The following is a 26976-nucleotide window of genomic DNA, read 5'->3' on the forward strand; positions in this document are numbered from 1 at the left end:
GCAAAGCGCTGCTGAGAATTGCCATAGCGACTCTGAGTGTGTTTTGCAAGTGAGCCCAGGGATGACAGCATTTAGGGGGCAAGGGGCACACGCAGGATTCTCCATGTAGCTCTTGGTCTCACTGCGGCCGAGAGCTGCCAGTGTGCCATGTGCCGAGGGAGGGAGCAGAATTACAGAGGCAGAGCTGTGCCACCGGCTTGGTGGCCTGCCTGCAGGCAGCCCTGCATGGCACTGCCCCATGCCCTGGCTCCCTGGGCCCCAGCAGCTCAGACACTGCTCTGCCAGGTGCCGGGCACCAGAAGCGATGGCTCTGCCCTCAGACCTTGCTCTCGGCCAGCATAAAGCTGCTCTGAGGGCTGCAGTTTCCAACAGCAATTCAATCCATGCCAACCAGCACATGCTGTGCTGAGAGCAGGGAACACAGCGTAATGCGGCAGGCAGCACACGGGATCCGGAGGTGTCCAGGAACTGCCCTCCGCTGCACCCAGCCTCATAAAGCCACCACGGGCTGCCATGCCTGGCCGCGAGACCATTCCCGTGGATAAAGCACAAGGAGAGAAGTCTGCCTTTAAAAATCAGCATTTACTGTCATTGTAATCAGAAAAAAAAAAAAAAAAAAACAACACATTTTATGTGCTCTAAACACTAGGAGAGTAACAGGACAAACAGTCCGATGCAGAGAACAGAGAGGGAGGGAGAGCATAACGCCAGCTGGAGCAGAGAGCGACGCCAGCCAGATGGGAAGCCCAGGGAGGAGCAGGGAGAGATTTTATTGTCCTAAACGCAGCAGAAGATGCTATTAAAGTCAGCTGGTTTAGAAAAGCGTTGAAGCCAGCCGCTGTCTTCCTTGGTGCGTGTGCTTCCCGTGCAGCCCGTCCCCAGCACTGCCCCTGCAGAGCACAGCCCGGGCAGGAGCAGGGCCGGGGAACGTGGTGTCCTCGTCTGCACGGGCACAGCCCTGGGCACAGCTTCCCACCACTGCCTTGTCCAAGCAAAACCAGCCCTGGTGGTGGCACAACCAACACAGGCAGCCGAGTGTTGGGCTTGGCCACGCTGCCACGGGGACCCAAGGGCGAGCCACGCAGGCTGGGCAGCAGCCACAGCAGGTGCCTGTGGGGTGCTCTGCACAGCTCTGGAGAGGTGCAGGGTGTCTTCGGTATCAGATGAAGCCCAGCGGCCCCGTGAGACCCCCAGCTACCCCAGTCCTGCCTTGGCTTTGTCCGCACATGCTGCTAGGAAGAAGCACAGGGTTAACAGCTCTGCCTGGACGCGAGGCCCTCCGCACGAAGCCAGCTCCTCTGCCCCGCCATCCTCCAGGCTGCTCGAAGGCCACCACAGCGTTGTGGCACCCAGAAACCGCCTCTCAGAAACCTAAAGCAAAAGAGAAATGGGCTCAGCTGTGCTGGCCAGCAGCGGGGCCAGGCTCCCTCCCAGGCCCAGGGGCACGCACGGTTGTGATGTGGGGACAAAGCCCAGCCCGGCTCTGCCTTGGGTGGCCGCCCGGTCCAGGAGAGGCAGCCCAGGTCCCACCAGCATTGCTCAGCCAGCCCCCAGCTCCCCTGGCCCCGGAGGGGTGTTGGGGACATAGCCCTGGGGCAGGGAGCTGCTGCCGTGGGCAGCGGCAGCCGCAAGGAGCCCCCCTTCCTTCATTCTGCTCAGGAATGAGCACACCGCACACACTGCCCAAGGCACTGCCAGGTCTGAGAGCAATGAAGGGTGAGGTTTCGAGGAGATTTATTGAAAAATACCTACACTACCATGGAAGGGAGCACTGGTTCTGAACAGGCTGCGTTTCCTTCAGTCGGGGCATGAGGTGCCCTCTGCCCAGCGGGGAGGGATGCTGGATCCCACCGCAGGGCAGCCCCACGGGGACAGCATTTCCCTGAGTGCCCATGTGCCTGACCATCTTTGAATCCCAGAAATTAATAATTTCCCTATTATTTCGAAAGAAACCCTACTGAACACGGTATTGCGAGAGTTGCAGAAATCCTCAGTATTGATCACAGAAAGGCTGGGCCATGGAGACAAGATCCATGTTGCTATGTGTGGCTTAGCAACATATAAATGTATTCAAACAGAATAATGAAATTATCGTGGGGAAACAAAGAAGCCATCACTTGAAGAGATGGAGGATGTGGAGGCCTCTTGGAGCTCTTGTTCACCAAGACAAGGAAGACGGTACTTATTGTTTGTACAAATATGTGAACCCCCCCGGCCATCCCCTTCTTACATAATGGGTGTAATGAATCTGGGCAGAGTGCTCTGTGCAACGCGCATCTTTGTACAGCTGGGCTGGAGCTCATTACTGTGAAAAACGTGCGGCCTCTCCAAGAGAATTGAGTCCTTGGGGGGAGCCCGAATATTGGGGGTGGGAGGCGGGGGAGGGATGCAGGGGGCAGAGCACAGCCCTTGCCTGCCTCCTTGCCACAGCGATGCTGCCAAACTACTCATTTTTGTGTTTCTAAAACTGGCCTGGTATTTACGGGGGTTTGATCTGCCTGCAAAGTGTTGCTGGGAGCCCGCTCCTGTCTCCACCATGGACCCGATGGTTGCCTCCTGCATTGGAGCAGCATTTGGGCAGCACCAGTTACAGCACTGGAGCAGGGCAGGGAGGAGCTGGATCCCACCCTAGACCTCGTGCAGGTTCCCTGAGAGATTCTGAGTGAATCCTGTATGCCCTGAGTTTCCCACCCGTGCTCCTCCAGCCCACGAGCTCTCCCCATATGGGCAGCGGGGTGCGTGGCTTCTCTCCTGCATCTTCACATACCCTGCAGGTCTACTGCTGGTACTCTGATAATTTTCATTAGAGCTGGTTGGAAAGGTTAAAATTTGGGCAAAATACATCTCTTTTCATTAAACTATCCGGGCAGAAAACAAAACAGAAGAGGAGAAGCAGTGTCTGCTTTGAAATTATTTGTCTCTCAACCACCATCAAACACAGGTTTATGGCTTATTTCTCCTGATGGCTGTTATTCCTAAGAGAGATGCAGCCTTTTGCTCTGTTGAACAAGCCGTGAAGACCCTGGGCAACGCTGACCTGCCCTGGGATCTTCCAGGCACTACCACAGCCGGGCACTGCTGCCTTTTATTTTACTTTCTTTAATGGCTGGAAGCACTCGTCTTAGAGCCCTGTGCCTCGTGCAGTGCAGCACAGCCGCCCGCCAGCGCTGTGCTGAATGCTGGCTTGCGTGCACACAAGTGTGCAGAGGAGTGCTCTTCTGGCTCAAGGAGATCTTCTCAGTCACCCTCAGGCTGCACCCGTCACCCCCAGGTGCGAGCGGAGCTGCTCTCAGGCTAGCAGAGAGGGTGGGCAGGCATGTGCTGCCCTGCCCCAACCTACTGCTTCCACAGCTTTTGTGTGGCCTCCAGAGAGAGGGGAGGCACCGAGCCCAGCCCTGCTGGTCCAGCAGTGGGGACCCAGGCACCCCCTGCGTGCCCCCAAACCATTGGGTTCTCCTAAACTTGCCGGAGAAGGCACAGCCACCTTGAAGGACTGGGGGCTCCCACCCTTCCTTCAGCAGGTGCAGTGCTCCTGAGGGCTTACCTGAGAATACAAAAACAAACTAAACAACCCACCTCTTTACACATCGGGAGTTTAATTACAATGCGGCTCCATTAATATACGCAGGAGCAGGTGAGGGTGAGAGCGTGGGGGACAGAGCCACAAATGCCTGTGCTCAGGGTCCATCTCGCTGAGCGTGACCCCGGTCCTGTGCCTGAAATGCCGCAGCACATTTATTCCTGGGTGCCACTGTTTCTGCCTTGCTCATGTGTCCAGTGTGGGGAGGAAAGCTGTAATGCTTCTGGGTGGCATCTTCTCGAAAACAGCCTAAGCATGCCCTGCTTAGACACTTAATGTGGAGCAAAATCAGAAACCTGCTAATGCACTGCATCCCTTGACAAAAGAAAATGTAACAATGCAGGAAAAATAATATCAGTCCATCCCTGCTGTGTCTTCACTGCACTATCTGCTTGAGTGACCCCATCCAGCAACTGCACCGAGAGTGCTTGGAGTACTCATTGGTGATGGATTAAAAAAAAATACACCACAAACAACCAAAATATGCTACGCCCATGCACAGGGGAGCTGGGGAGTTGGCCAAAGCCAGGCAGGGAAGGCAGGGAGGAAACAGGGCACTGCTGCTGTCGAGCAGAGCTCTGGGGCTTAGGAGGGATTTCTCTTTTGAATTCTACCCACCTCCACGGTGACATTGGCCTTTCTACAACCTGAAACAGAAGAAGCTAAATGGCTGCTTTTAAGCTCATAAATCCAGCCCTGTCTGAACACCCCACCTTCCCCGGCTTCCCTTCTTTGGGAGAAAGTCACTTCTAACACCCGCCAGCACCTTCTGAGGCAGCTGCTGCTTTAAAATACCCCGTGGCAGCAGGGAGCTGTTGGGGCTCCTGAAAGCAGCCTGGTCCCTGCCAGGGCTGCCTGCTGTGCCCACTGCCTCTCTGCTGCCTTCCAGAGCCTGCTGGGTGCTGCGGGGAGGCAGTACTGCAGAGCCTTCGTGCACCCACTTTTCACCTCCTGCTGCCACCCTGTTCAGGGGGACGTGGATCCCTCAACAGCCTTGCCAGGACTGCAGCCACCAGGGCAGTTTGGAAATAAAACACTCCCTAAAGTCTTGGTAAAAATAACCCGCCCTCCACCCGCCGATCCACGCTCCACGATGCAACCAGAGAAAGCAGTATCAGCGGTAACAACAATTAAAGGAAATGAGGTAGGCAAGTGTTACCTGAGGATTTGAATGCTGTCAGCTCTACGGCCTGAAAGAGGGGAGAACATTTGTTAGCAGAAGGCACAGGTCTGTGTGTTGGTGGCTGGAGCCCTACGCCACCCCCTGTGGGCACCAAGCAGCCTCGCTGCCCTTGGCCTCCAGCCGAGCTCCTGCAGAGACAGGGACACAGAGCCTGCATCCCAGCCCTACAGAGATACTGGGTGCTTTGCTTATTGCTGCTGCAACCCCCTGCTCCTCTCAGCCTGGGCACCTGCTACAGACTGCAGCTCAATCCAGGAGCACAGCAGAGCCCATGCTCTAGTGGAGAGACCACACGTAAACCTGTTCCGTGTGCCTAAGTGATGGTTAATGCTCTCCGAGGTGCGAAATTCCTGCTCCCAGCCCAACAGCAATAAATATCACCCAACAACATTTAAAAAAGCTGAAACACAAAGAACATCTTGTCTGTGTTTGTATCTTCACTCGCTCAGTGTTTTGTCATTTTAAGTGTTTTCAAACGTTTTTAAGTAGCATCTTCTCTTCATCCAAACCATTGTGCAGCTGCCAGTGACATCCTTAATTCACAGCTCCTCCAGCGAGTTACATGACTCATTTAGTCGGGGAGCAGGAAAAACAGCACTGACTTATATAACTAATGAGTGCAGAAAGCAGTGCCTGCCCTGCGGAGGGTAGCACCACCTGGGCACAGAGGCACCCACCGCCTCGCCGCTGAGGAGCCTGGCTCAGGACAGGGGCTCCCAGCACCACGGGGCTGCTCAGCATCGTGGGGTCACCTCAGCATCATTGGGGGGCCCTGCAGGCTGCTGGGGTGTGGATCTGCACAGGGACTAGCGCTGTGCCCGTCCTCACCCCTCGCAGCCACGGGCACCAGCCCGGCCTTTTGAAGGCTGCTGAATGCACATTAGCTAGCAAGGAAACAAGTCCATTAAAAAAGAAATGTTTAAGTGGCAAAGATACAGTAAAGTCCTAAGTGACCCTCACGCAGAGGAAAGAGGCTTCTATCTTTGCCTGCTAGGAAATGCCATGGCCTTGGCATTTAGGAAATCTGCCTCCTAATGCTCCCTGCATTAGAAAACCCAGGCCTCCGGGCTAATCTCTTTAACCCACGTCTCGCATTTTGTGCCAGGGAGCTTAGTCCTGGTCCCAGTTTACACAGCAAGCACCTGGCTGGCTGAGAAAAGCATCACCTGCGGATCCTGGTCAGTGTTTAGCACAAGGGAGGAATGGCATTAACCGCAATATAAATCAAGGGAGATGAAAATATGGATTTTATTGAGTGGCTTCAAAACGATATGCCAGCTATAGAAGTATTATCTATTGGATAAATAAGAGCTGTCTATGTGACACGGGTTTTCAAAGGATAAATATTAGAGAGGGAGAGAGAGATCCTTCAGTGAGAGACTTATATGAAAGTAGTGTTGGATTTTATTCTGAGGAAATTACAGCACTTGTATGTCAAGTGCACAAGGACTGATGATCATTTCAATAGTGGGAGATGGAAGTGGTATCAGAGTAGTCAAATTTAAATTGTTCTCCACTTTAGGCCATGCCTTGCTGAGCTCTACGTCAGACTCACTTCTGCTGGGGGAGTGAAATGGCTGCAGAACAATACAGGGCTGCCCTCCCTGGGTGGATGCAGCTCAGCTGCTGCACAGACACCAAGCCCCCGCTGCCCTTTTTAAACTTGCTGGCCCTGGGGGGAATCTCTTGCCACGAGCTGTACCGACTGCTGCTCCGTGCTTCACGTACTCAAATTCACAAGCTCCTTCTGTTCACTGATATCCCCTGCCGTAAATCAGCCCCCAGCTGCGCCCCCCTCCTGGAGAGGAGCTGCAAGCCCTGGGTGCAGCAGGGAACAAAGCTGCGGCAGCGCTGGTTCCTGCAGCCAGGGGTGAGCTCTCTGCTTGGGAAGTGGCTGCACCAGGGGGTTCCTCCCTGCCTGCCCCCTTGCCAGCACTCTCCTGCTCTCCCGTATTGTCCTCAGCTGCCTGCCCTGCCCCAGACCAGCCCAAAAGGTCAGGGAACAGCCTCCCGAGCCAAGCCCCCACGGGCACTGCAGAGCCAAGGCAGTCCCCAGCCAGGAGAGCCTCCCTGCCAGCCAGCCACCTCTCCTTCCCATGAGCAGCATCCTATGCTCAGCATCATCCTATGGCTTGATTACTAGAAGTGGCAGTTATGGGCATGAAGTCACATATCTTAAGTTATTTAAATGACTTAAATGAATATGCTACTAATAACCAGTACATATTTTAATAAATGAGTGTGTCCAGGGTTTGTATCAAGACCTTTTTTTTTTTGTTTCAGTCCAGACAGACCACGTGTCTAGATTGGTCCTCGGGAACAGGGCATCTACACTGTGATAACACACTGTCTCTGGTCCATTACAAACATTTGGCAAGTGTTGTAACATCCTGGGACAGAGGGAATCATCGTTATCCTCGGTCTGCAAACAGGATGGATGAGTCAGACAGCTTCTGAGACTTGCTCAACGTAAACCACTGAATTTGTGCCAGAGCTGGTAACACCACCAGGTGTTCTGAGGCCCAGCCCTTCGCTAGAACCGCTATATACCATTCCCACATAACTGCTATGCTCTGTATATGAGTGAAGGTGGAAGAATATCAGAAGACATTACATACCGGTCTCTCTGGTGACATAATTGATGAAATCCCCATGGGAATTTTGGCTCCAAAGTTGCCTAGGGGGGGAAAAAGCACAATGAGTTTGGAGACTGGAGAGCAGAAATATTCATGCTTTAGCAAGAACTCAGTGCTTTATGTCCCCTAAATATCTTCCACTGAAGCAAAGGGACCAACCAGGTTATCTGCGTAATTGCAAGTAAATCCTTTTACCCACAAACAGGTTGGAGCTTGCAATACCTTTCTTCCCAGAAGCTAAAAAAAATATTTCCTACTGCATCTTTCACGCCTTGGTAACGTTTTACTGTGGTCTCATCACACAGCCTGGGCCAACAGCAGTGACAACCCTCTTTACCTTTGTTGGTGATGTTCTTCACTGGTGGATCTTTCTGCACAGGGCTCGACAAGGCACTCTCAGCTGCAGGACTCAGTTTCCCGGTCTCCCAGGAGGTTGTGTTTCTTGGACTTGATAAGTAGTTGATGGGATGAGAGCAGTTCTGTGGTGACAGGGAAGAGACACAGGACAGTGAAATCTGCCACCTGTCTTTGCTGGGCTCAGGTCCAACTTTGAAGACTGGTTTTATCTGCACTGCTGCCCCTGGCACTTGGACTCCCATCCCACCCTGGTACTGAAGGCTGCTTTCTAATCAGGGCAGATGATCTTTGGGTCTGCATTGTCCAACAGGACTGCAACGAAGGGATTCAGTCTCTGCCATTCTTCCTACACTGGGCAAGTAAGGAGGAAAAATAAGACTTTCCAACATCATCTCCTCAAAGAAGTCCAAATGTATACTTAGGGCCCTCCTCTAATGGCTAAATGATGAGCAAATGGGGGCAGCAAGGCTTCCTTGCAACTTACCGTGAATGAGAGCGCTTTCTTCTTGTCCTTCATCCTCTGGATGGCATTCCTCACCTGGAGCAAGGCAAGGACATTAGAGAAGGCCACAGCAACTCTTGCAGAGATCCTCCAGGAAGTCATGGAGAAAAAGCAATAGCTGTCCCAGAAGCACAGTCTGGGCTACGCTGTCTGTTTCATCTACAATCCCTGCTACCCCTTAACCCCTACTAAACACTTGCTCTGTAGTGACAGAGCCCCAGCCAGGGATATCTCTTACCTCGCTGTTATAGATTGCATAGACCAGGAATATATACAGGCCCTGAAAAGGAGAGAGCACAGGAAGTTAGAGATGTACAGCTGTTTGCCTGCTACTTTCCACAGGAGGAAATGAACTTGATGAGTATTAGAATAGGTGGCGACCTAAGGAGAAGAGGCACAGACGCTGGGCATGGCACAGCCAGAGGACAGCTGGGCTAGAGGGATGTTCCTTAAAATCAGACCCGAGACCAGGCTCTTCACAGAGAGTCCCAAAGAGAGGTCGCCCCCAGGTCGCTCTTCCTTTTCCTCTCCCCCCGTTTCAGCTCAGGAGCAGCACAGTTTGGGCACTTGGCAGAGGCTGCTCTGTCCCTCCCTTGTATGATGGAGGGGGAGCTGGCATCTCCTGCTCGGCCCCTCTGCTCCCCTCACCCCCAAGCTCTCCCACACTCCTGTTCACTCATGCATGCAAAATCCCCCTCAAAACACCTCCTTTGGATCTCAGAGACAGAAACCACCAGGAATTTGTTGCAAGAGGAACCCAAATCCAGGAAGCAGCCCTCCCTTCCCGCTGAGCCCAGGGAGATGGGCTTGAGCCTTCCTCCCACAACATGCAGCATGATGCCATGGGCAGATCCACTGTCCTGCACAGTGACAGCCCACAGGGTGTTAGCAGGAAACTCCTAAACACGTTTAAGGGGTACAGATCCAGAGGCTTTGCCCAGCCTCAACAAAACTTTCCCCTTCCCAGACCAGGACCTCACAGCTTGGACAGCACAGCCATGGCCACCCTCTCCCTTCCCACCAAACCAGTGCTCCTGCATGCAAATACTGGGGACTGGCACATAAGCAAACGCTCTGCCACAGCCCAAAGCTCGGTCAGAGCCCACTGACCGCTCGCAGCTCACTCAGGGTGTGCGATGGGCAGTGCTCTGGGCACAGCCCGCAGCGAGCACCACCTGGAGGCCACAGCCAGGGGCTAATTACAGCTCCAGACCAACAATTCTGGCCTTAAGGCAGCCCTATCTGGCCCACCAGATTTATGTTATATCTGTGGGGTGTTTGTTATCGCAGCTAGATAAATCAGCTGCAGCAAGAAAAGTAATCCATCTTGTCTTCAATGAGCCTTGCTCTTCATCTGCGAGCTCTTGGCAGGCGTAATGGTAGCAATACCCTGGCGCCGTGCCATGACCTGTCCTTCAGACAGCAATGCTGGTCACTCCTCCAGACCAGATTTCTGGTCGGGCTGCCAAGGCAGGTCTTCCTTGAAATAATCATTCTGTATGAAAGCGGGGTGGGGGAGGGAGCCGTGAGGTCGGCTGGGAGGAGAGCAAGGAAGGAGAGGAGGCCCAGCTGCAGCGGGCGGAAGCCGAGCCATGGCGCGGAGCAGTGCTGGAGGAGCCGCTCCTGCCCTGCTTCTGCCCCGCTCCTGCCAGCTCCCAGGACAAAGCAGAGCCGCCATCCTCCTCAGGGACTTCCATCACAAGCGGCACCAGCTCCACTCAGGGAGGGGTTTGGGGACGCCGAGCCAGCTGCGCTCCCGCTGTTGGAGCCCGGTGAGGGCTCGGTGCATCACGTAGCCTAGGAAGGGAGGGGACAAACCCACATTTGTGGGCAAGCGGCCATCATTAGGAAATAACTACTGAGCACAGCCCTGTGCAATCCTCTAGACCTGTCCCAGAAGCTGCAGCAGCAGTAGGAGATATTTTAAATAGCTCAGAGTACAAAGACATCCAGCTGGAGGCCTGCCCCTGCGGTGCTGCTGCAGGCCTGGGCAGTGCAGAGCACCCGGGAGGCTGCAGCGGCGGGGGAGCAGTGTGTGTGTTCCACAGCCAAGCCACCAAAACTCCTCCGGCTGTCCCACCTCTACCAGACACAGCTGGCAGCCACCCAGGGGACCCTTCCCACTCTGTTGGCCTGGTTCGGGTGGGCCGAGCTGGCACTGTCCCCAGCTGATGTCGGGGAGCCAGCTCTGCTGCTTGTGCTCCGACGGTGCCCACAGGTACCAAACCAAGGGTAATTAGTCAGGTTTTTTTTTTTTTTCTTTTTTCTTTTTTTTTTTTTTTTTCTTTTCTGCAGCTGTCTCATGGGAATTTCAAAGCCCAATGCCTACCAAGGCTTATCTGGACAAGACCAATGGGTGGTTTCACCTGTACTGGCAGAGGTGCTGAAGCCCTCTCAGTATCAGCAGAGCTGAGGAAGAAGGAGCCCTGGGGTGGCTCCAGTCCCCTCCAGTCACCCCTCACGCTGGTGACGGGGTGAGGGACTCGTTTTGGTGGGGCTTTGGCAGCAGCACTGCATCCTCCCCTGGCCCAGCACCATGCATCACTGCTTCTCACTGGGCTGAATTCTTGTGCTGCCTGGCTGGAGAAGGAGTTGTCGTGTTTGGTGTCGACGCACAGAGTAACCTTGAAAACAGGCTTCAGTTTCCGCAGATAAACAGAAAGCAGTCAAACAAACAAACAACTTACAGCAGCAAAACTTTCCTGCACAACACCAGCACATAAAGAAGCACACTGGCCTTAAAGGAAATCCCAAGGTGATCTATAGAAGTTGTCCTCAATAGGACAGCCTGCAAAGGAGCTGAAATGTGACTCTTTTATCCCTGCTTTCTCTAAACTCCACAGCTGCCCACCAGCATCACATTTTCTTTTTTAGGGTACTATTTAAATTGACCTGCACTTAGCAATGATGGAGCAAAAGGCAAACAAGCACAGCACGTTCATGGGCAAACCCTTGACTGTTTGCCCACACAAGAGACAAGGCTCTTACCGAGTGTTAGGAGAAAGAAGGAAAACAAAAGAAGCAGTAACTTTGAAAGCAAGGGAAGAAAACAAATCCTGATCCATCCAGCAGCCCTGCTCCTCTCTCACCCCAGGTGGACATTGCTATGGTTTGTGAGAGGGGGTCTCAGGAGACATCTCATCCAGAGGACACATATGCATTTTAGAAGTTATTTCTTGCCCTTCCAAAAAAAACAAATATATGCCTCACATCCATGTTACAACCACCTGCATCATGCAGTCTCTCTGCTGTCATCCGTGATGAGTCAAAGGCTGAATGAACCATGGGAGATGCAGTCTGGGAAGTGACACTGTCAGGATAGCATCATGAGGCATTAGCAGTCACCGAACCAGGGAACTTGTTGTGGGGTTCCTCTCGCCATTGCCAGGTTGCAGAGGGAAGAGCAGCCCTGAGTGCTGCTGGAAAGTGGCTCCCCTGAGAGCTAACCAGCCTGAGACCCTCAGCAGCACCCCACTGCTGTGATACATGTGCTCATGTTTTTACAGCATGAAAACTGAAGCAAGGCAGAGACTTTTCAGCATCAGAAAGACTGACAGGATAGTGCTGGGAAGCTGTACTCTGATCTGTCTCTCTCTGCTGATGTTGATGGAGTTCAGCCATGCTGAGAAATGATTTTGCTGTGAACAAAAAGATGCTGGTGCTGTCCTCAGCCCTGTTCATCTTAGCATCTCTTCACAGCACTGAGCTTGGAGTTCTCTGCTGCTTGATAACCCAAGCACGGCACGAGGAGGCAAAGAGAACTGAGGCTGTATTTAAGTACAGTCAGCACAGGCTTCCTGCCACCCTGCTGGTATCCTTAATAGCAGAGATGTCCAGAGGCAGCCCTTTGGCCTTAGGATTTCCCCATCCAAGAGCTGACAGATGTGCATGAGCAGCACCCAGCCACTGGACCTGTGCCAGCCACAGGCAGAATGTGCCTTGGAGCAACCACACATCTTGTGCACATGGCGATAATGCTTGCCTTTCACCCTTGGAGATCTGGGCCAATGTTACACCGAAGCCTGCCAAGTATGCCAGAGGGAAGCACTGGAACTCTCCTGCTCCATAGACGAAAGCTTCTGCACTGGCCATTTTCTATTTCAGCCAAAAGAACAAGGGAGATGGGGCTGGAGAACTCTTTGAATCCCAGTGGCTTAGAGGATAGTGCCTGATTGCTCTCTTGAGCTGGATCCCCTGGAATAAGATTTGTCTTCAAGCACCTGGCAAGGGACTTTGAAAAACATGTCTGTGAATATCTGGTAGAAAAGCCCAGGACTGGCTGTGTGGGTACACCCAGATGGCTTTTTATTGGCACTGTCTTAGCACCAGGCTGGACTGCAGCCATGCATGTTCTTCTCTGCATGGCTCTCTGCTGATGGTAACTACCTGTCTGCAGATAAATCTGCCTGGGGACATTTGTCTCTCCTGCAAATATCAGGAGCAGTGCTGTTTAGTGCTTCTCTAGCTCCATCTACAGCTGCTTCTCTCGAGGTTTGGAAGCTTTCACCAACCAGGTGGCTGATGCTTTGAATTGCAGGTGGCAAGCACAAGTTATGGGACTTCAGCAAGTCCTTACAACATTTTGTCGCCCCGTGTCCCTGAGTTTCACCTATTCTGAGGCCATGGGAACAGCTCTACCTCAGAGCTGAGCACTCCTGGCTGCTGTAACTATTACCATTTGCTTTGCTCTCTTAACCACATACAGGCTGCTTAAAGTTTTAAACTCTTTGAAGAAACCAGTAAAGTTGGAAGCAAATATTAAGTACTGCTTTACACATCAGGGCTACTTTCGGTCCTGCAGAGCTCCCTATCAATACAAATGTACTAACAACAGTGACTCTTACATACGCCAGCATTCAGGAGTCACACCAGAAGACACAAGACTGCCAAATATTCCTAACTAGCAGGAGAGATGGGTTACACTGAAGCGCAAGGAGCTCCAGCTAGCTGCGTGGCTGTGAGGCGAGAATCCCAATGGCACAGGACTCACCTGGAGGGAGTTGAGCACGATGAAGACATAGGCCCAGACGATGCTGAGGTGGACAAGGACCCCACACACCCACGTCAGCCCCAGCACGGGCAGCAGCACCAAGATGGGCTTGGCTGTGGCCCTGTCACAATGAAGAGCTCAGAGTTACTCGAGCACATTTCCAAGCTGAAATGCTTCGTGCTGGCACCCCACCGGCACCCCTCTCCCAGCTGCCACAAGGGTCTTGGCTGTGCCCTGCACGTTTGACACCAATACATCCTGGCAAGGTGCCCTGGCCTGCCAAGTGTCCTCCCTGGCCCTGCAACCGCTGCCAGGGGCTCGCTGCCATCCGCCTGGGGATCTGCACGAGGCTGCAGAGCACTGCAGGGTTTGGAGCGCTCTGCTCTGCACTTTGCAGGTTGGAAGACAGCTTTCCTTGTCTCCATGTGGGAAACGGCTCTGTGCCTCCAGCAAGTGCCTACCAGACAGTGTGTTGTGCAAGCGGCACCCAACAGGGCAGCTATGAAACAAACTCCTTTGCAAACAAAATTAGAGGAGAAAAAACAAACGCTTCACCTCCCGGCCCCCCGTGTGCTAGCCCTGCTCTTTTTTTATCACTGGGAGTTAGCAAGAAGGGAGCTCTTTGACGTCATTAGCCATGAGAAGGCAGCTATTTCCCCTGAGTCGCTGCTACGAGCAGGGCTTCTGCAATTGTTTTATTAGCATATGGATGTCACCCTGCCCTCCTGCATTGCCCTATCTTTCTGCTTCTGTAAATTTGGGAAAATTTATTTATGATAGAGGGGAACAATGCGTGTCTAGCAGGGGTATCCGGCGCCAGCTAACAACAATAAAAATTCACAGAGGATGATAAAGTAGTGACTCAAGCAGCAGTTTTTTAGAGGTCTCCCTGCATTAACTGATTAGAGAAGTCCATGCTGCTTCTCCTTCCCCATGTATGTAACCCCCACCAGGGCTCCTTTTGATCCACCAAGTCCCAAACACATACAGAAAATGCTTCTTATTATGATAAACAGCCTGACCGCCCCGCACTTGGTTCATCTGGCATCCTTCTGATGGGCATGCAGAAGCGCTAAGTAAGGGGTGAGTTTGAACTGCAGCGCTCTGTGAAGTGGAGAGGACTCACTTCTGTGGCTCAGATCTCTAGAAAATTCCAGGAGACTGGACACCTGATGTCCTTTGGTTCCTGGAAATGCCCCAGATCGCCACCTCACTTCCCTATGCTTCTATTTTACAGGATGTCTGCGCGCCAGCCAACAAGCTGCTCAGGAGCACAGAGGCCTAATGTTCTCAGTGGTGTAGTTGTTCCAGTACAGTCTGCCTTTGGGTGATGCACAGGCACTGTGGAGGAGAAAATCCTTTCTGTTCTGACTGCTTTTCATTGCATCCTCCAAGGCAAAGATGCTCAGCTTAACAGCAATTCCACCATTTCATGCCCAGACCAGCGAGTGCGGGGATACCCAGCCGCTGCCCTGCTCACCAAATCTGTGTTCCGATCTGGTTCTCCAGGCTGCTGTTGGGTGTCAGCATCTTCGATCTCCTGCGAGCGCTGGACACGGTCACCATCACCACCCGGAAAAGCACAAAAGTATTCACCTGTCAGAAAAGAGCCAGCGGACCCCATGAGCTTCTGTGAGCTTCAATGTGGTGAGCCGCTTCTGCTGGGAAGTCAATAACTGGTTTCAGAACACAGGGAGAACATATCACTCCTGACAAAGCTTTAAGTAAAATACTTTATAGATCTATCTGCACAAGTATCACATCTATAAAACTTATCTCAAAACCTCTCCCACAGAATGTATTGTCGAGTGTCAGCTCTAGTCCCCTTAAGCATTGCACTTTTTTCTGCTACTGTGCTGTTCTGGAGTGATACTGATCCTGCCCCAGGGAGGTAGCTGTTCCCGTATCACAAGCACACCTTCAATTAAAGCAATGTTACAGTCAACCTACACATTCACCTACATTCCTAGCCCAACAGCCAATACTAGAATAAGGCAGCAAAATTTTCTTAAAACGCATTTTTTTCTATCAAAAAGTTGCTTTGGTTAAAAAGATTTAATTGTGTTGTGTCAGCATGTATGAAGTGTAACAAAAATTCCCCCATACAAGCAGTGAGGACAATAGGGCCAGCGAGCAAGCACCTTAGCTACAGAAGTGCTGCCACCGCTGACCCTGCGATGCTTTCCCAAAAGCAGACACGCGGGAATCACACCTTGCAGGAAGGTTTCGGCACTTACTGCCAGGATGAAGAGAACTGGCCCGACAAAGGCCCAGATGACGTTGGTCTGAACGTTCAGCCAGCAGCGGCTGTCTGCCACGTACTTGTTAAAGGAAGTCGCAAGGGTCACAGCCACGATAACGGCTGGAAGGCCTGCAACACACACACAAAAGGAAATCAGAACCCAGGAAAAGCAGGAATGACCCAGGCAGATCGGCTGTGCTCTAGACAATTGCTTCAAACCCCCTGTGACCAGACACGCTGCAGCATGAGGCAGCTCAGCCTCTTAAACCCCATGTGCAACATCAATTTACTGCAGCCGAAATCTGCCCCAGCTCTACAGGACCAGATTTATGTGCTGTCAGCATCATGCTCTTAGGCATAAAGCATTGCAAGTCGTGAGACCTGATCAAAGCAATTGACTCCTCACAATGCAATCAAAGACATAAAACATTGCAAAATACTGGGACCAGTTGTCCACCATCCTACTAGGTATGTGTTTTGCAAGGAGCAAAAGAGGCCTGACCTAAAGAGGCTCCTCTGATATAAAACGCTGCTTATTCCAATGAGTTCTATGTCCCCTAAGGACTCACTCAGAATAAAGGCTGCTCAGTTGACATATTTATGCGTTAATTACTATCACAGTAGTAATTCTCTCCAAGAACAAGAACTTACCATAAACTTCCTCCTTCAGTTCTTTGAATTGAACCCTTTGTTTTAGAAAAAATAACAAAAATATTTTTTAAACTTACACTCTAAGTCTGGCAATTTAACACATAAGGGTAAAAAAGCCCCTACAGAACAGTGGCACCTGACTCTCATACTGAATCAAACCAAACATTTGTCTGACTCAGCATCACTATCGGGGGAATCTCTCCTACTGAAACTTTTGCTAGAGAAAAAATTGACACATTTTTTTTTGAGTTCCCAATGCAGAGGAAGCTGTAGATACCCCAGCCTGTCAAATAGTAGAACTTCATTCTTCTGTCTTCACTCATGTTGACTGCTACCACTTTGCTCCACAGGAGAAGCCCCTCTACCAGCATCCACGAAAAGGCTGCCATGAAGAAGAGATGAAGGAAGGCAGTGACCATGAAACACACCACCTGCAGAGAAGAGAAATCACGTGCTGTTACAGGAAGGGCAGTCCTCTGGAATCTTCTCAGAGCGTGGTCAGGAAGCAGACAGGAACCTGCAAACTGTGCTGCAGGGTGGGCAGGAATGTATTTAGACATCTGCAAGCACCAGGAAGAGTCCTTAAAATTGTAACACATGAACTGGCCAGCTCATTTCTGTGCGACCATCTGAAGCCAGAGGAGGAGAGGGAACTGACAGTATTTTTTTCTGCAGTTCTTGGATTTTCCCTGCAGGTCTCTCATCTCGAAACTGCTTGATCCAGCCCCAGGATATAGAAGTGGACACAGAATGAGACAGAACTGCGTGTTGTTCTATAACTGCTTACATTTACAAGTTACTTAAAGTTACAGGTAATTAACAAAATGTTATTAGAAGGAATTAAACTTCTGTTCTGTTTGCTCTTACAATAACACTTAGCAGAAATGGTCCTGCGGGGTAAACGGGATGGTTTTAGTGAGCGTACCTGGTTGGTCTTGGCCAGTTCACTGAACATGAGCAGAGCTTGTGCTGCAGCTAAGGCAAAGATCAGGTTCTTGTGCACAGTTGTTCGCTCACTCTTGGGGACACTGAGGAAGGAGACACGAAGCCCTCAGCTGCAGTCACCTTAAGGGGTGTACAAGTTCTGACTAGTGCTTACTGGGCAGCTTCTTCCCACCCACCTACATAACCGTACCTTGTTTCTGTCCTTGTTTGGAAGCAAAATGTCAAACAAAAATACAGAGAAGGCAACAAGTGTCTCAAACTTCCTTACCCGACTGCCAAGAATAAAATAAAGGTAACAATCAGGGCACAGAAGGAAACTCCACATCCAATAAAAGTCAAGGTCTGCAGTGTGATCTCCTCCTTGGTGGTCCTCTGCTCCAAACACGAAGCAACAAAAGACACAAAACCCCCACAAATTAGCCACATGCTGTGTGCAGTTCTTGCACCCACCCCACAGAGCAGCAGGGAAAGGCTGCTCACTTACCGGCATCTCGTACACTTGCAGCAGCACTGCGAAGTTTGTGGTGTGGTTGCAGAAACAGACAGTGGAGTCCGGGAGAGAAGTCACCACAGAGCAGCCAGCTGTTGACCACATCCCGCCAGCATCTGGGCTAACATGCAGCAAGAGACAAAGAAACAGGTGGAAATTGCCATCCACAAGATGCAAAGACACAGTGCTAAGGGGAGTTCATTGTCCCAGAAGAAATTGAATTGAAATGAGGAAGAAGAGGATGTCAGAGACAGGTCTTCATGTGGACTTTGTTACGGTCTGTGTCTCAGCACATTTACCTTATCCATCAGGCATACACAAGAAAACAGATCTAGCATCAATGTATGTATTAAAAAGTACATTTCAGCTATCGCTGGTCTAAATAAAGCTCAGTAACTGCACAGTTCCACTGGAATCTTGATTTCCAAGGCAGGACAGCCTGTGTGCAGCCAGCCAGCTGCTTGGTGCTGCCCAGGCACTGGGCACTGTGTGTAGTACCAAGGGAAGATCAGATTCAGACCAGGGCTGGTGGAACTGTTTGTGCAGCAAGCAGCTGCCTCCAAAAACACATTCTGCTCATCTTCCTCAAATGCAGCTGTGCTTATTACAAGACTGTGACTCCAAAGAGGTCTTTTGCAGTTGAATGACTTAATTACAAATCCATAATATATCACAGTCTCGGTGCTCTCACTGTGGTGACATGGTGACATTCAGCAAAAACATGTCTCAATGCCAAGCAGTATTTATGAGGCATAGGAGCCCTGAGTGTTTGTTGTGCTATATATCTTGGCCCAGCCCTTCTTTGTTACAGGCGACAATCACAATTAACGGGCTTTCCATTTTAGTTGTACATACTTCATTAAAGGTCACTTGCTTTTGAGTGACTTTTCCAAAGGAAATCTTCCCAGGAGAGAGCTCTGTTCCATCAGATGGAGGATGTCAACATGCAAAGCATGCAAAGAATTACAGGTACCTACTTTTGCCATTATATTTATATTATGTTTGGTTTACAGTGGAAATAAAAGCTCATAAATCTGGGGACCCGAAGAGAAACAAGGCACCTGAGGCTGAAGTTCCAGAAAGCACAGATGGGCCCCAGCAGCTTATCGGGCAGATCCTGCAGGAGAGATGGACAAGAGGAGGTTATGCAGCCCCACGCATACATCACACAGACATCACTCCCTGGGCTGTAGCAGAACATGGGCTGTTAGCCCCAGACAGTGCCTCCCCGGGGAAACAGGAGTCAGGGTGAGAGCCAGGCATGGGACACACGTTAGCCCGAGAGCTCGGGAGGCCTTGGGCAAAGTCTTGGCAGGGCTTGGGGGGTTTGGGCTTTGCTGCTGGCCTGGGAGGCGGCTCCCCGAGGCTCCCCAGCCCCCTTGCCCGGGTACCTCGATGCGGTGATGCAGGCGGTAGCGCACAGAGGTGCTTATCTCCTGGTCGTCGCTGAGCAGAGTGGACGAAATGACGGCGGTGCCCACCGCGGTGCGCAGGGACCTGCGAGGCAAAGCGTGCTGCTCGGGGACCCCCCATCCTGCTCGGGGGCAGGACCGCACCGGGCACACACGGGGCAGGCGGGGAGCTCCAGGGACACTGCTCCGGGGGCACGGGGCAGGGGAGACCCCCGAGCACCGGGCGAGCAGCGCTGTGCGGGCGGCCACCCCCACCTAGCGGGCACGGGGCGCAGCGGGGCTCTGCTGCTCGGCTCCTGCTGCTCGGCTCCTGCAGCCGTCGGTTCTGCCCGCCCGGGGCCCCGCTGCAGCCCCCTGCAGCCCCCTGCTCGCCCCCGGCAGCGGGAGGTGGTGCGGAGCCCCCGGGACACGGCAGAGCCCAGCACAGCACCGCCCGGTGTGCCCGGGTCTCTGCTTGCACAGAGCACCGACCGCTGAGCCCCCCGCTGCTGTTCTGCTGCCCCAAGGAGCAGGGGGCAAAGGGAAATGGGGTGGGATGGAGCAGGGTGGAGGTGATCCCAGAGCGGAGGCACTGAGAGGCTCAGCATGGACCCCGAAATGAACCCCCCAGCCCTAGGCACGGGGGTTCTGCTTCACTCACTTCTGTCCTCTGTCGGAGGCAGCCACGTCCTGGGAGGCTGTGGTGCTGCCGTGGTCGGTCAGGCAGTGCTGGAGGGAGCCGTAGCCAAACCACATGTTCTTCACCGTGACCCTGTGGAGACCTGGGCAGAGAGAGCCCTGTGGGACGGGTGCAAGCACCCCTCCGGGCTCCAGCAGGCACGGTGAGGACCCTTCCTCCCAATAAAGGTGCTGAGGAAGTGCCACAGGCACAACCAGGGACAGGCTTCGCAGCCTACCTTTGGCTTTCAGCCTTTGCATCTCTTCCTCGGGGACTTCGATGAGGTCAGGCTTGTCTTTTTCGGGGCTGTGGATCAGGTATGCCTCACTGCTCAGCTCCGGCCTGCTCAGTTCCAGCTTCCTGACCTCCATCCCTGTGGCAGGGGCAAGATCAGGTACTGAAGCAGAGTTCAGCCTTGCTCCAGGGCTATTGCACTGCACAGTGCCACCAGGATATTGCAGCCCCAGCCACAACAGAAGCAGCAGATAGATCTCTTTCATCTGCATCTGGGCTCAGTTTGTCTCTTGTACCCAAAGGTTCCTTATGGTCCCTTTAACCCACTTGTTTTCTCACAGTGGCCCAAGTTCTGCTCTTACAGATAAAAACCTGCAGAAGTGGACTGAGAGGGGAACACAGCAGGTACTTCCCCTGAATCCCGATACAGAAGAAAAGGATGCCTGGTAGGCAGCCAGTGATGCCATGTGCTGAACGGAAAGGAGCTGGGATCTGTCCAACATGAGCCATCACTGACTCAGGCACACCCAGGAGAGAAATCCTGAACTAAAAGGGGGGTTGGAGAGGTGCCTCCCGCACTGTGACACTTCTGCATGAAGGGAAGGAGGCCGAAAGGGTTAGCAAGGGATGAGCTGGAAACCAGGCAGGATGACTAAGCTGGGTCCCTGTGAGACGCCTGCCTCTGCCCTGCCATTCACCAGGGCCACTCACCGACATTCCTGTGCTGAATTGTGATCTTCGTCCTCCCTGCGGTCAGCAGCAGGGCTAGGAGTGACACCATTCTGTCGCAGAGCTCAACAACAGCCATAGGCCCTCTGATAACCTGGAAATGTGCAGAGAACAAGAGGAGTCAGCACCTGTACTGCCAACTCACACTGCTCACAGCCCACAGGAGTTTTCTTATATGCTTAACGTTCAGCAGAAAAAGATGTTGGGACTCAGTGCTTTTGCTTTGCTTTTCTGTCTTCTTCGAAGAAAAATGTTCCCAGTTCCTTCAGCAGCAGCGTAGAGACTGGCAAAAAGGGAAAGTTGATGGTCTTTATGAACAGCCATTAAAATAGCAAGCAAATAAATAAATAAACAAGCTTCTGGGGAAAAAATAAAATAAAATAGGACTGACTCCTGATTTTTGCAAAGCTGTAGAACAACCTGGAAAAGGTTTCCCTGCTGGAGGTGCAGCAGGTGACTGGCCCAATCATTCCAGGTCCTGTGTGTGCTGGGCAGCACAGGTGCCACCGCTGTACACAACACAGCCATGAGAACCTCCTGGAAACAAAACAAATCCCTTCTTCTGCAGATACACCTCCTGCACCAGCTAATCTGAGCCAAGGCTGTTTTTATGCCATCATCAGGAAGCTGTGAGTAATTGTGGCCACAGAGACCACAATTACTTAGCTTAGCGACTCTAAGCGACGAGGTAAACTCTGAACTATTCAGCATCCTTTCATCTCTGGAGGTCCCTGGCTCAGTTCCTGGAGTGCTGGCCAGGCCAGACTCTGTCACACTTTTCCCAGAGACAGGTGGGGAGTTTGGGTTGTACAAAAGACATAAAAGACCCATGTGAGAAGGGAAGAAGGCAGCGGGGAAAATCCTGACGGGGGTGGGATAATGAAAATTCCTCACATAAAGCCTGATGGTGTTTTGAACAGCGTGGGGTCTGATGACAGACAACTTCTTGGCAGCCCACCTACATAAAATGCAACAAACTGGAAACGAAGGGCATTGCCCTGCCAGACAGTGGGATGTGGGAGCAAGGAATCTACTAAGCAACAGGAATCTGCAGACTGACAGTCCTGCAAACCCAGGCTCACAAAGTGAAGAAGCTCAAAGAAAGCAGAAATGACCATGGGAGCCAGCCCTTCCCTGAGCTGATGAAACGGCTCCGTGCCCATGCTCACTGCAAATACTCAAGCTCCAGAATATGGCCAGAAAGGCTACATGGACCATGCAAGGAGAGGTCTTCACCCTGTGGCTGTGCTGCAGACCAAGGAGCTGCACACTCAGCAAGATGAACCGACGTGGCACAGGGCTGGCCAGACTGCTGGTGCCATGTTACCTGGCTGACTGATGACCACGTTTCAATATTGTGCTCTTCCAGGATGAACTCGGTCACTTCCACATAGTATTGGCTCAGTTGCTCCAACATCTTTAGCTCCTCTCCCTCCTGGACTTCCACATTGGAAACTTGCTTTAGTAACAGAATCACCACAAGCAGGTCCGAGGGCTTCACCGGTGCCTCTCCTTCCCTCAGAACAGCCGCCAGGACATCAAGAGTGCCAAGAGCAACGGAGAGATTCATGTCTCGGACATCACTCCTGAAGATGTTCTCGGGGATCTGCCACGGAAAATATATTTTAAGTCAGTGTATAGCCATGATCTCTGCCTGCTCATCAGCTACACGGTGTGCTGGGGACCTGAGCAAGTCCCTGCTTGGTGCTCTGCAGACACCTGCCCGGGCAGCCTGCCTTCAGGGGAAGGCCTGCCCAGACATTTTGAACTTCTTGTCCAGCCTCAGTCTCGGTAACAACCCAAGGCCACACTCTCCAACAGCATCCCAGAAGAGGCCACAGGCATAATTTCTAGCAAAGTGACATCAAACGCCAGCAGAAGCCAGCAAGCCCACCCCGACAGCTCCTGCTGCTGCCAGCGCCCCGGGGCAACCAGCTGCTTCCCTGGGCCTGCACTCACCACAGTCCTCTCTGCAAGCGCGTTCACACGGCTGACAAGCGAGTGGCTGGATTCCAGCTGAGCTTTTTTCAGTTGCCAATATGCATCTGGGAATAAAACAAAAGCGTATCTATGGCTGTGGTGTCTAGCAGCATGGTTAACATATGCCCTGTTCAAAGCCTTCAGAATGCTCCTCAGATGCTGGGTGAGTTTATAGGACAGTCAGGACAAGGAGACCTCACAGCTGTGTTTTATTTCTAGTACAAGATCGCATCTGGAGAGACAATCCAACACTTCTTCTCTGCCTCCTCCCCATGTCGCCCTGCCAGTGAGTTTAGAGGTGCCTGGACTGGGAGGCGCCCTGCAGCATCGCATCCAGGAGCCATGCAGTGTCTACAAGCACAGCTTCACCAGAGAGTAACAAAATAACCCACCAGAGCACAGACAAATGAAGCAGTGGCTGCTACAGCACATTTTGCATGCCATCTCTTCAGAGCAGACACCAGGCCTCCCCGTCACTGACTGTGATCGCAGCTAGGACCCCAGGAGTGAATGCTGTGGAACCAACGAGTAAATAAATAACAGATGCTGTACCCTTTCTGTAGCGACAGATAAAAGGCAAAGACTGCAAACAAGGCGTGTAGCGGAATCCACTGCTGCCAACTTCAAAAACTCGGCATTCCTCAACAGGCCCTGTGGAAACACACAAAGAGAAGGCCCGCCATTCCCCAGGGACACGCCGTGCCCAAGCAGGTCTCGTTTCCTGCAAGCAGCCCACGAACTCTGCTGAGGACAAAAGCTGCGGACTGCTCCGTAAGCAGCCCCACTGCTCGGTCAGAGCAGAGCTTGCGCTGGGCTCTGACTGCCTCCAACATCCAGGAAAACACCAGAGGAGGCGGCAATGCCAGGTCCTGAGTTCTTGTTTTATCAGCATCGCCAAGCCGACCTGGCTGAGAGGCAGCATCTGCCTCCCAGCTGGGCACGGAAGCTTTGGGTGTGCAAAACCCAGGGAGCAGCATCACTGACAAGTAAGGCATTTCTCCTGGTAGAAGAGAAAGTCTTACTAGCTCCACAACTCCTTCGCTGAGGATGGGACTTGTTTCTTGGGCCATCCCTGTGTGCTGACCTCCCATCATAGAAGGGAGCTGCAGCAGCAAGGGGAATGGGACTTACCTGGGCAAAGAAACTGTGAGGTCACCTCCTGGACGGTGCTCTCAACCTCCAGAGCATTTGAGCTCCACCCAAACACAAGCTCTTGTTCTACCATCCAGCACGACCGAACTTTCTCAATCTGCTCTGCGCTCAGGACTTTCTGCCAGATGTGCAAGTCCGTGATGTTCCCACTGAAGGACTCTTTAGCCCTGAAGGTGCCCCCCAGGGAATCTTGATCCTGACCGATTATGAAAGTGCCCTGGCCGTAGATGGCCTGGGGGACAGCCAGCCCTGCAGCACACAGACCGCTGGCAGACGCTCGCCTTTTGCCATCGGCATAGATGGCCCAGGTCCCATTTTCCTGCTGCCAGGTCACACAGAAGTGATGCCACTGTCCGTCAGCACGGAACACAGGCAGGTATGGGGAATGGTGCCCGTGGACAATGAGAGCAAATCGGACAAAGCCTTCCTCGTCGACAAAGCCACGGAGCTGGAATTCATTAATAAAAGCTGGCACGGCATAGGAGAAGATGGTGGCGATCTCCTGGGTCCTGGTGTCCCACTGGAGGTGGGCACAGGCTGTGACAGCAGGCAGTTCTGGGAAGTCAGAAAGCACCTTCACGTATTTTGTGTCTGTTTTGTCTTTGAACACCAGGACTGGTACAACATGGTCCCCTAGAAGGAGAAATTTCAGCCAGCATAAAGAAGAAGCATGGCCAAAGCTTGCTCATCTTCCACTGCAATAAAACTATCCTTTTCACTGGACTGCTACCCGAGCTAAGGACTCTCGGACCCTGCACACGAGAACATCCTGCGTGTATGCAGCAAGGCTTCAGCTTCCCCTGTGCCTGGAGGGAATCAGGAAGGCAGGAAAGCCAAGGTTGCATTATTACAGCAAGTATAATTTCCAGAAATGTAGGTTTCTAGTAAACAGGACTGCAAACAATGAATCCAGAAGGAAATGCATGTCCCCAAGCATCCCATGCTATAGCAACCAGGAGCACAGTCAAATAGGACCTTTGAGGCACCTGCCATGCAGTGCCTTGCTACTGGGGAACCCCATTCTCCTGGTCCTGTATCTGCAGGACCATCATTGCTCTGCTGACCTGAAGACCACAAATGGCAAGGCTGAGCAAAGTCAGAGCTGTTTTACAGGGAGATGGCACAGGATGGAGCAGATGAGCCCCTTTGCAACTCCCTTTGCTTGCAGTGCATTGTGAAATCCTGACAGTGGCTGGGCTGCTGGTGTACTGGGTCACTGGTGGTCCTGCTGCCAGCCCCCGCTTGTGATGGCAGGCATCACCACAGTGACAATAAAAAACAACTGGCAACCTTTCCAGTCAGATTACTTTTCCAGCATGAAGAAGATCCAGCAGTGAGCATGTCTCCAAGTAGTCCACACCCACTTATACTCACGTCTCCGTTTGGGCTTGTGCAGGACACCATCCCTGTCGTTCAGCCAGAGGGAGCCTTTGATGTGGTGGGACTGCAGCAGCTGGCTGAAGGAAGCTTGCTCGCTGTCAGGGGGTTCAAAAAGCAACTGGGCAAAGCGCTGGTCACAGTATCTGTCTGCATGCCACCAGTCCAAAGCAGTGGCCACATATTCGTACATGTGTCTTGAGGTCTCTATTGTGACAGGAGCAAAGCCTGAAGAAAGACACACACAGCATAGAACATGTACCTCGGGCAACACCCAGCCTGCAGGACACACAGCAGTTTCCAGAAAGCAGCACTTCACTTCAGCTCTTGGGCTGCATTTACAAACCCTCTGCACCCCGGGGGAGAGGAAAGCAGGTGCTCGTTTCTGTGTTCAGCCCCTGGGATGTTCAGTGGGCACAGCATGACAGAAATGTCCAGACTATCTTGGAACAAAAATGCAGAACATCCGTGGGTCTGCTCACAAACTGAATCACTGGCCTGGGGCTGCAGCTCAGCCAGACACCCAAAACCATGCCAAACTCCAAAGAAAAAGCTCACTGTGGTATGCCCAGGGATTGCCCTTAGGGTAGTTTGTTCAAAGCAGGTATGGACAAGCAATTTTTTTTTTTTTTTTAAATTTCCATTCCCCACTCTTACCAGCTTCTACATTTGCAAATACAACTTGCAAGCACAAAATGATCTCTGGTTTGTAGCTACAGCGGAAAGAGAAGCAGCTGGGCAGTACTCTCCTGATTTTAGACAGTAAGTTCATCGTTAACCAAGCAAGAAGTTATAGTACAGATAAAACTTCAGCCACAAAAAATGAGATTAGAAAAAGTTTCTTCACTTTTGTTCCTGCAGTGGGACACCCTTCTATGCATTGTTTCTCTGTGCTAAATATGCTTGTAAAAACAATATAAATTAAAACCAATATAGACTAAAAATACAGAAGAGCCGATAAGAACACTAACCTTTAGAAGTCTGATTCTCAGCAGGGGCTGCAAAGACTAAGAAACTTCTGGACAGACTACCAACCTGTTGGAGAAGACATTTTTAACACTCATACAAAGTAGTAATATTATCTGAAATATTCAAATTATTAAAATTGCTGTAAAACTCACCAGAAAGCTGAAGAACCAAGAATCAGATCTTGAGTCTCTCCTAAACATGCTGACCAACTGGTAAGCTTTCACCCCTTGCTAGAATAAACAAAATATTACTAGAGATGCACTGCAGAGACAGAAACATTCTGCAGAAAGCCAGCCCTCAGAGCAAAGCTGCTTTCCTCATTAAGTCTGAAACCAAAAATGAGAAAAGGGCTCTCTGAATCACCTATCCTGGCTATTATCCTCAGTTCTTAAAGAACTGGAGGTCTCATGTAACATTTGTTTCCAGGATACAGAATAACTAATCATAAAACATATACGGATGTGTGATATTAATAGGCAAGTTAGCCTCTTTATCTGCATTAGCTAAATAAAAGAGCCATCATAAATTTCAGCGTTAAACAGTGCCAACTCGTGGGTAGCTTTTCTCATTTCTCTTAAAGTCCAAGGGAACACAGCACCAGCAGAGGTCCTGCGGACCAGTAAGCCCAGCATGCCCAGTCAGAGCCCGAGCACACTGCCCAGCAGCACGCAGCCAGCTGCAGAGCTGCGCCAGGCTGGGGCAATGGCACCCAGCAGGCAGAGAGCCGGGGGTACAGCCATGTACGAGCTGGTGGGGACGTCGATAAGGATATGTAAAGAGACATGGAAACTGGCAATGTGCTCTCCAGTGCAAACAAGTCCTCAAACCGTCTCTCAGCAGTGAATCTGCTGGCTGCGGGAAGTCCCTGTGCTCTCAGTGGGACTCCTGA

The 26976-nt window shown here is 51.9% G+C and overlaps 1 protein-coding gene across 1 annotated transcript; it reads right to left on the reverse strand.

The window, feature by feature from the left end:
• Positions 1-3735: 3735 nt before the first annotated feature.
• On the reverse strand, positions 3736-26287 carry ADGRD2 (adhesion G protein-coupled receptor D2). The gene is made up of 25 exons (XM_032200491.1): positions 26240-26287; positions 26090-26153; positions 25116-25346; positions 23721-24374; positions 23142-23240; positions 22569-22654; positions 21937-22215; positions 20592-20703; positions 19885-20019; positions 19629-19749; positions 18968-19073; positions 18638-18693; positions 17571-17697; positions 17355-17458; positions 17067-17169; positions 16419-16572; positions 15486-15619; positions 14729-14844; positions 13249-13369; positions 8497-8538; positions 8241-8294; positions 7737-7878; positions 7382-7440; positions 4740-4770; positions 3736-3851 (listed from the first exon to the last, which is right to left on the reverse strand). The coding sequence occupies exons 1-25, from the start codon at positions 26285-26287 to the stop codon at positions 3736-3738; spliced, it is 3294 nt and encodes a 1097-aa protein (XP_032056382.1).
• Positions 26288-26976: the final 689 nt, after the last annotated feature.

This window comes from Aythya fuligula, chromosome 19, assembly GCF_009819795.1.
Source record: "Aythya fuligula isolate bAytFul2 chromosome 19, bAytFul2.pri, whole genome shotgun sequence".
Classification (NCBI taxonomy): Eukaryota; Metazoa; Chordata; class Aves; order Anseriformes; family Anatidae; genus Aythya; species Aythya fuligula.

Excerpts from the sequence above, each read along its gene's own strand:
- ADGRD2 (XM_032200491.1), bottom strand. The coding sequence starts at position 26,287 with ATGTTTAGGAGAGACTCAAGATCTGATTCTTGGTTCTTCAGCTTTCTG. Across the intron at positions 13,370-14,728 it reads CAGATCGGAACACAGATTTG|GGCCACAGCCAAGCCCATCT; the intron begins GTGAGCAGGGCA and ends TCATTGTGACAG. Across the intron at positions 8,295-8,496 it reads ATGCAATCTATAACAGCGAG|GTGAGGAATGCCATCCAGAG; the intron begins GTAAGAGATATC and ends GCCTTGCTCCAG.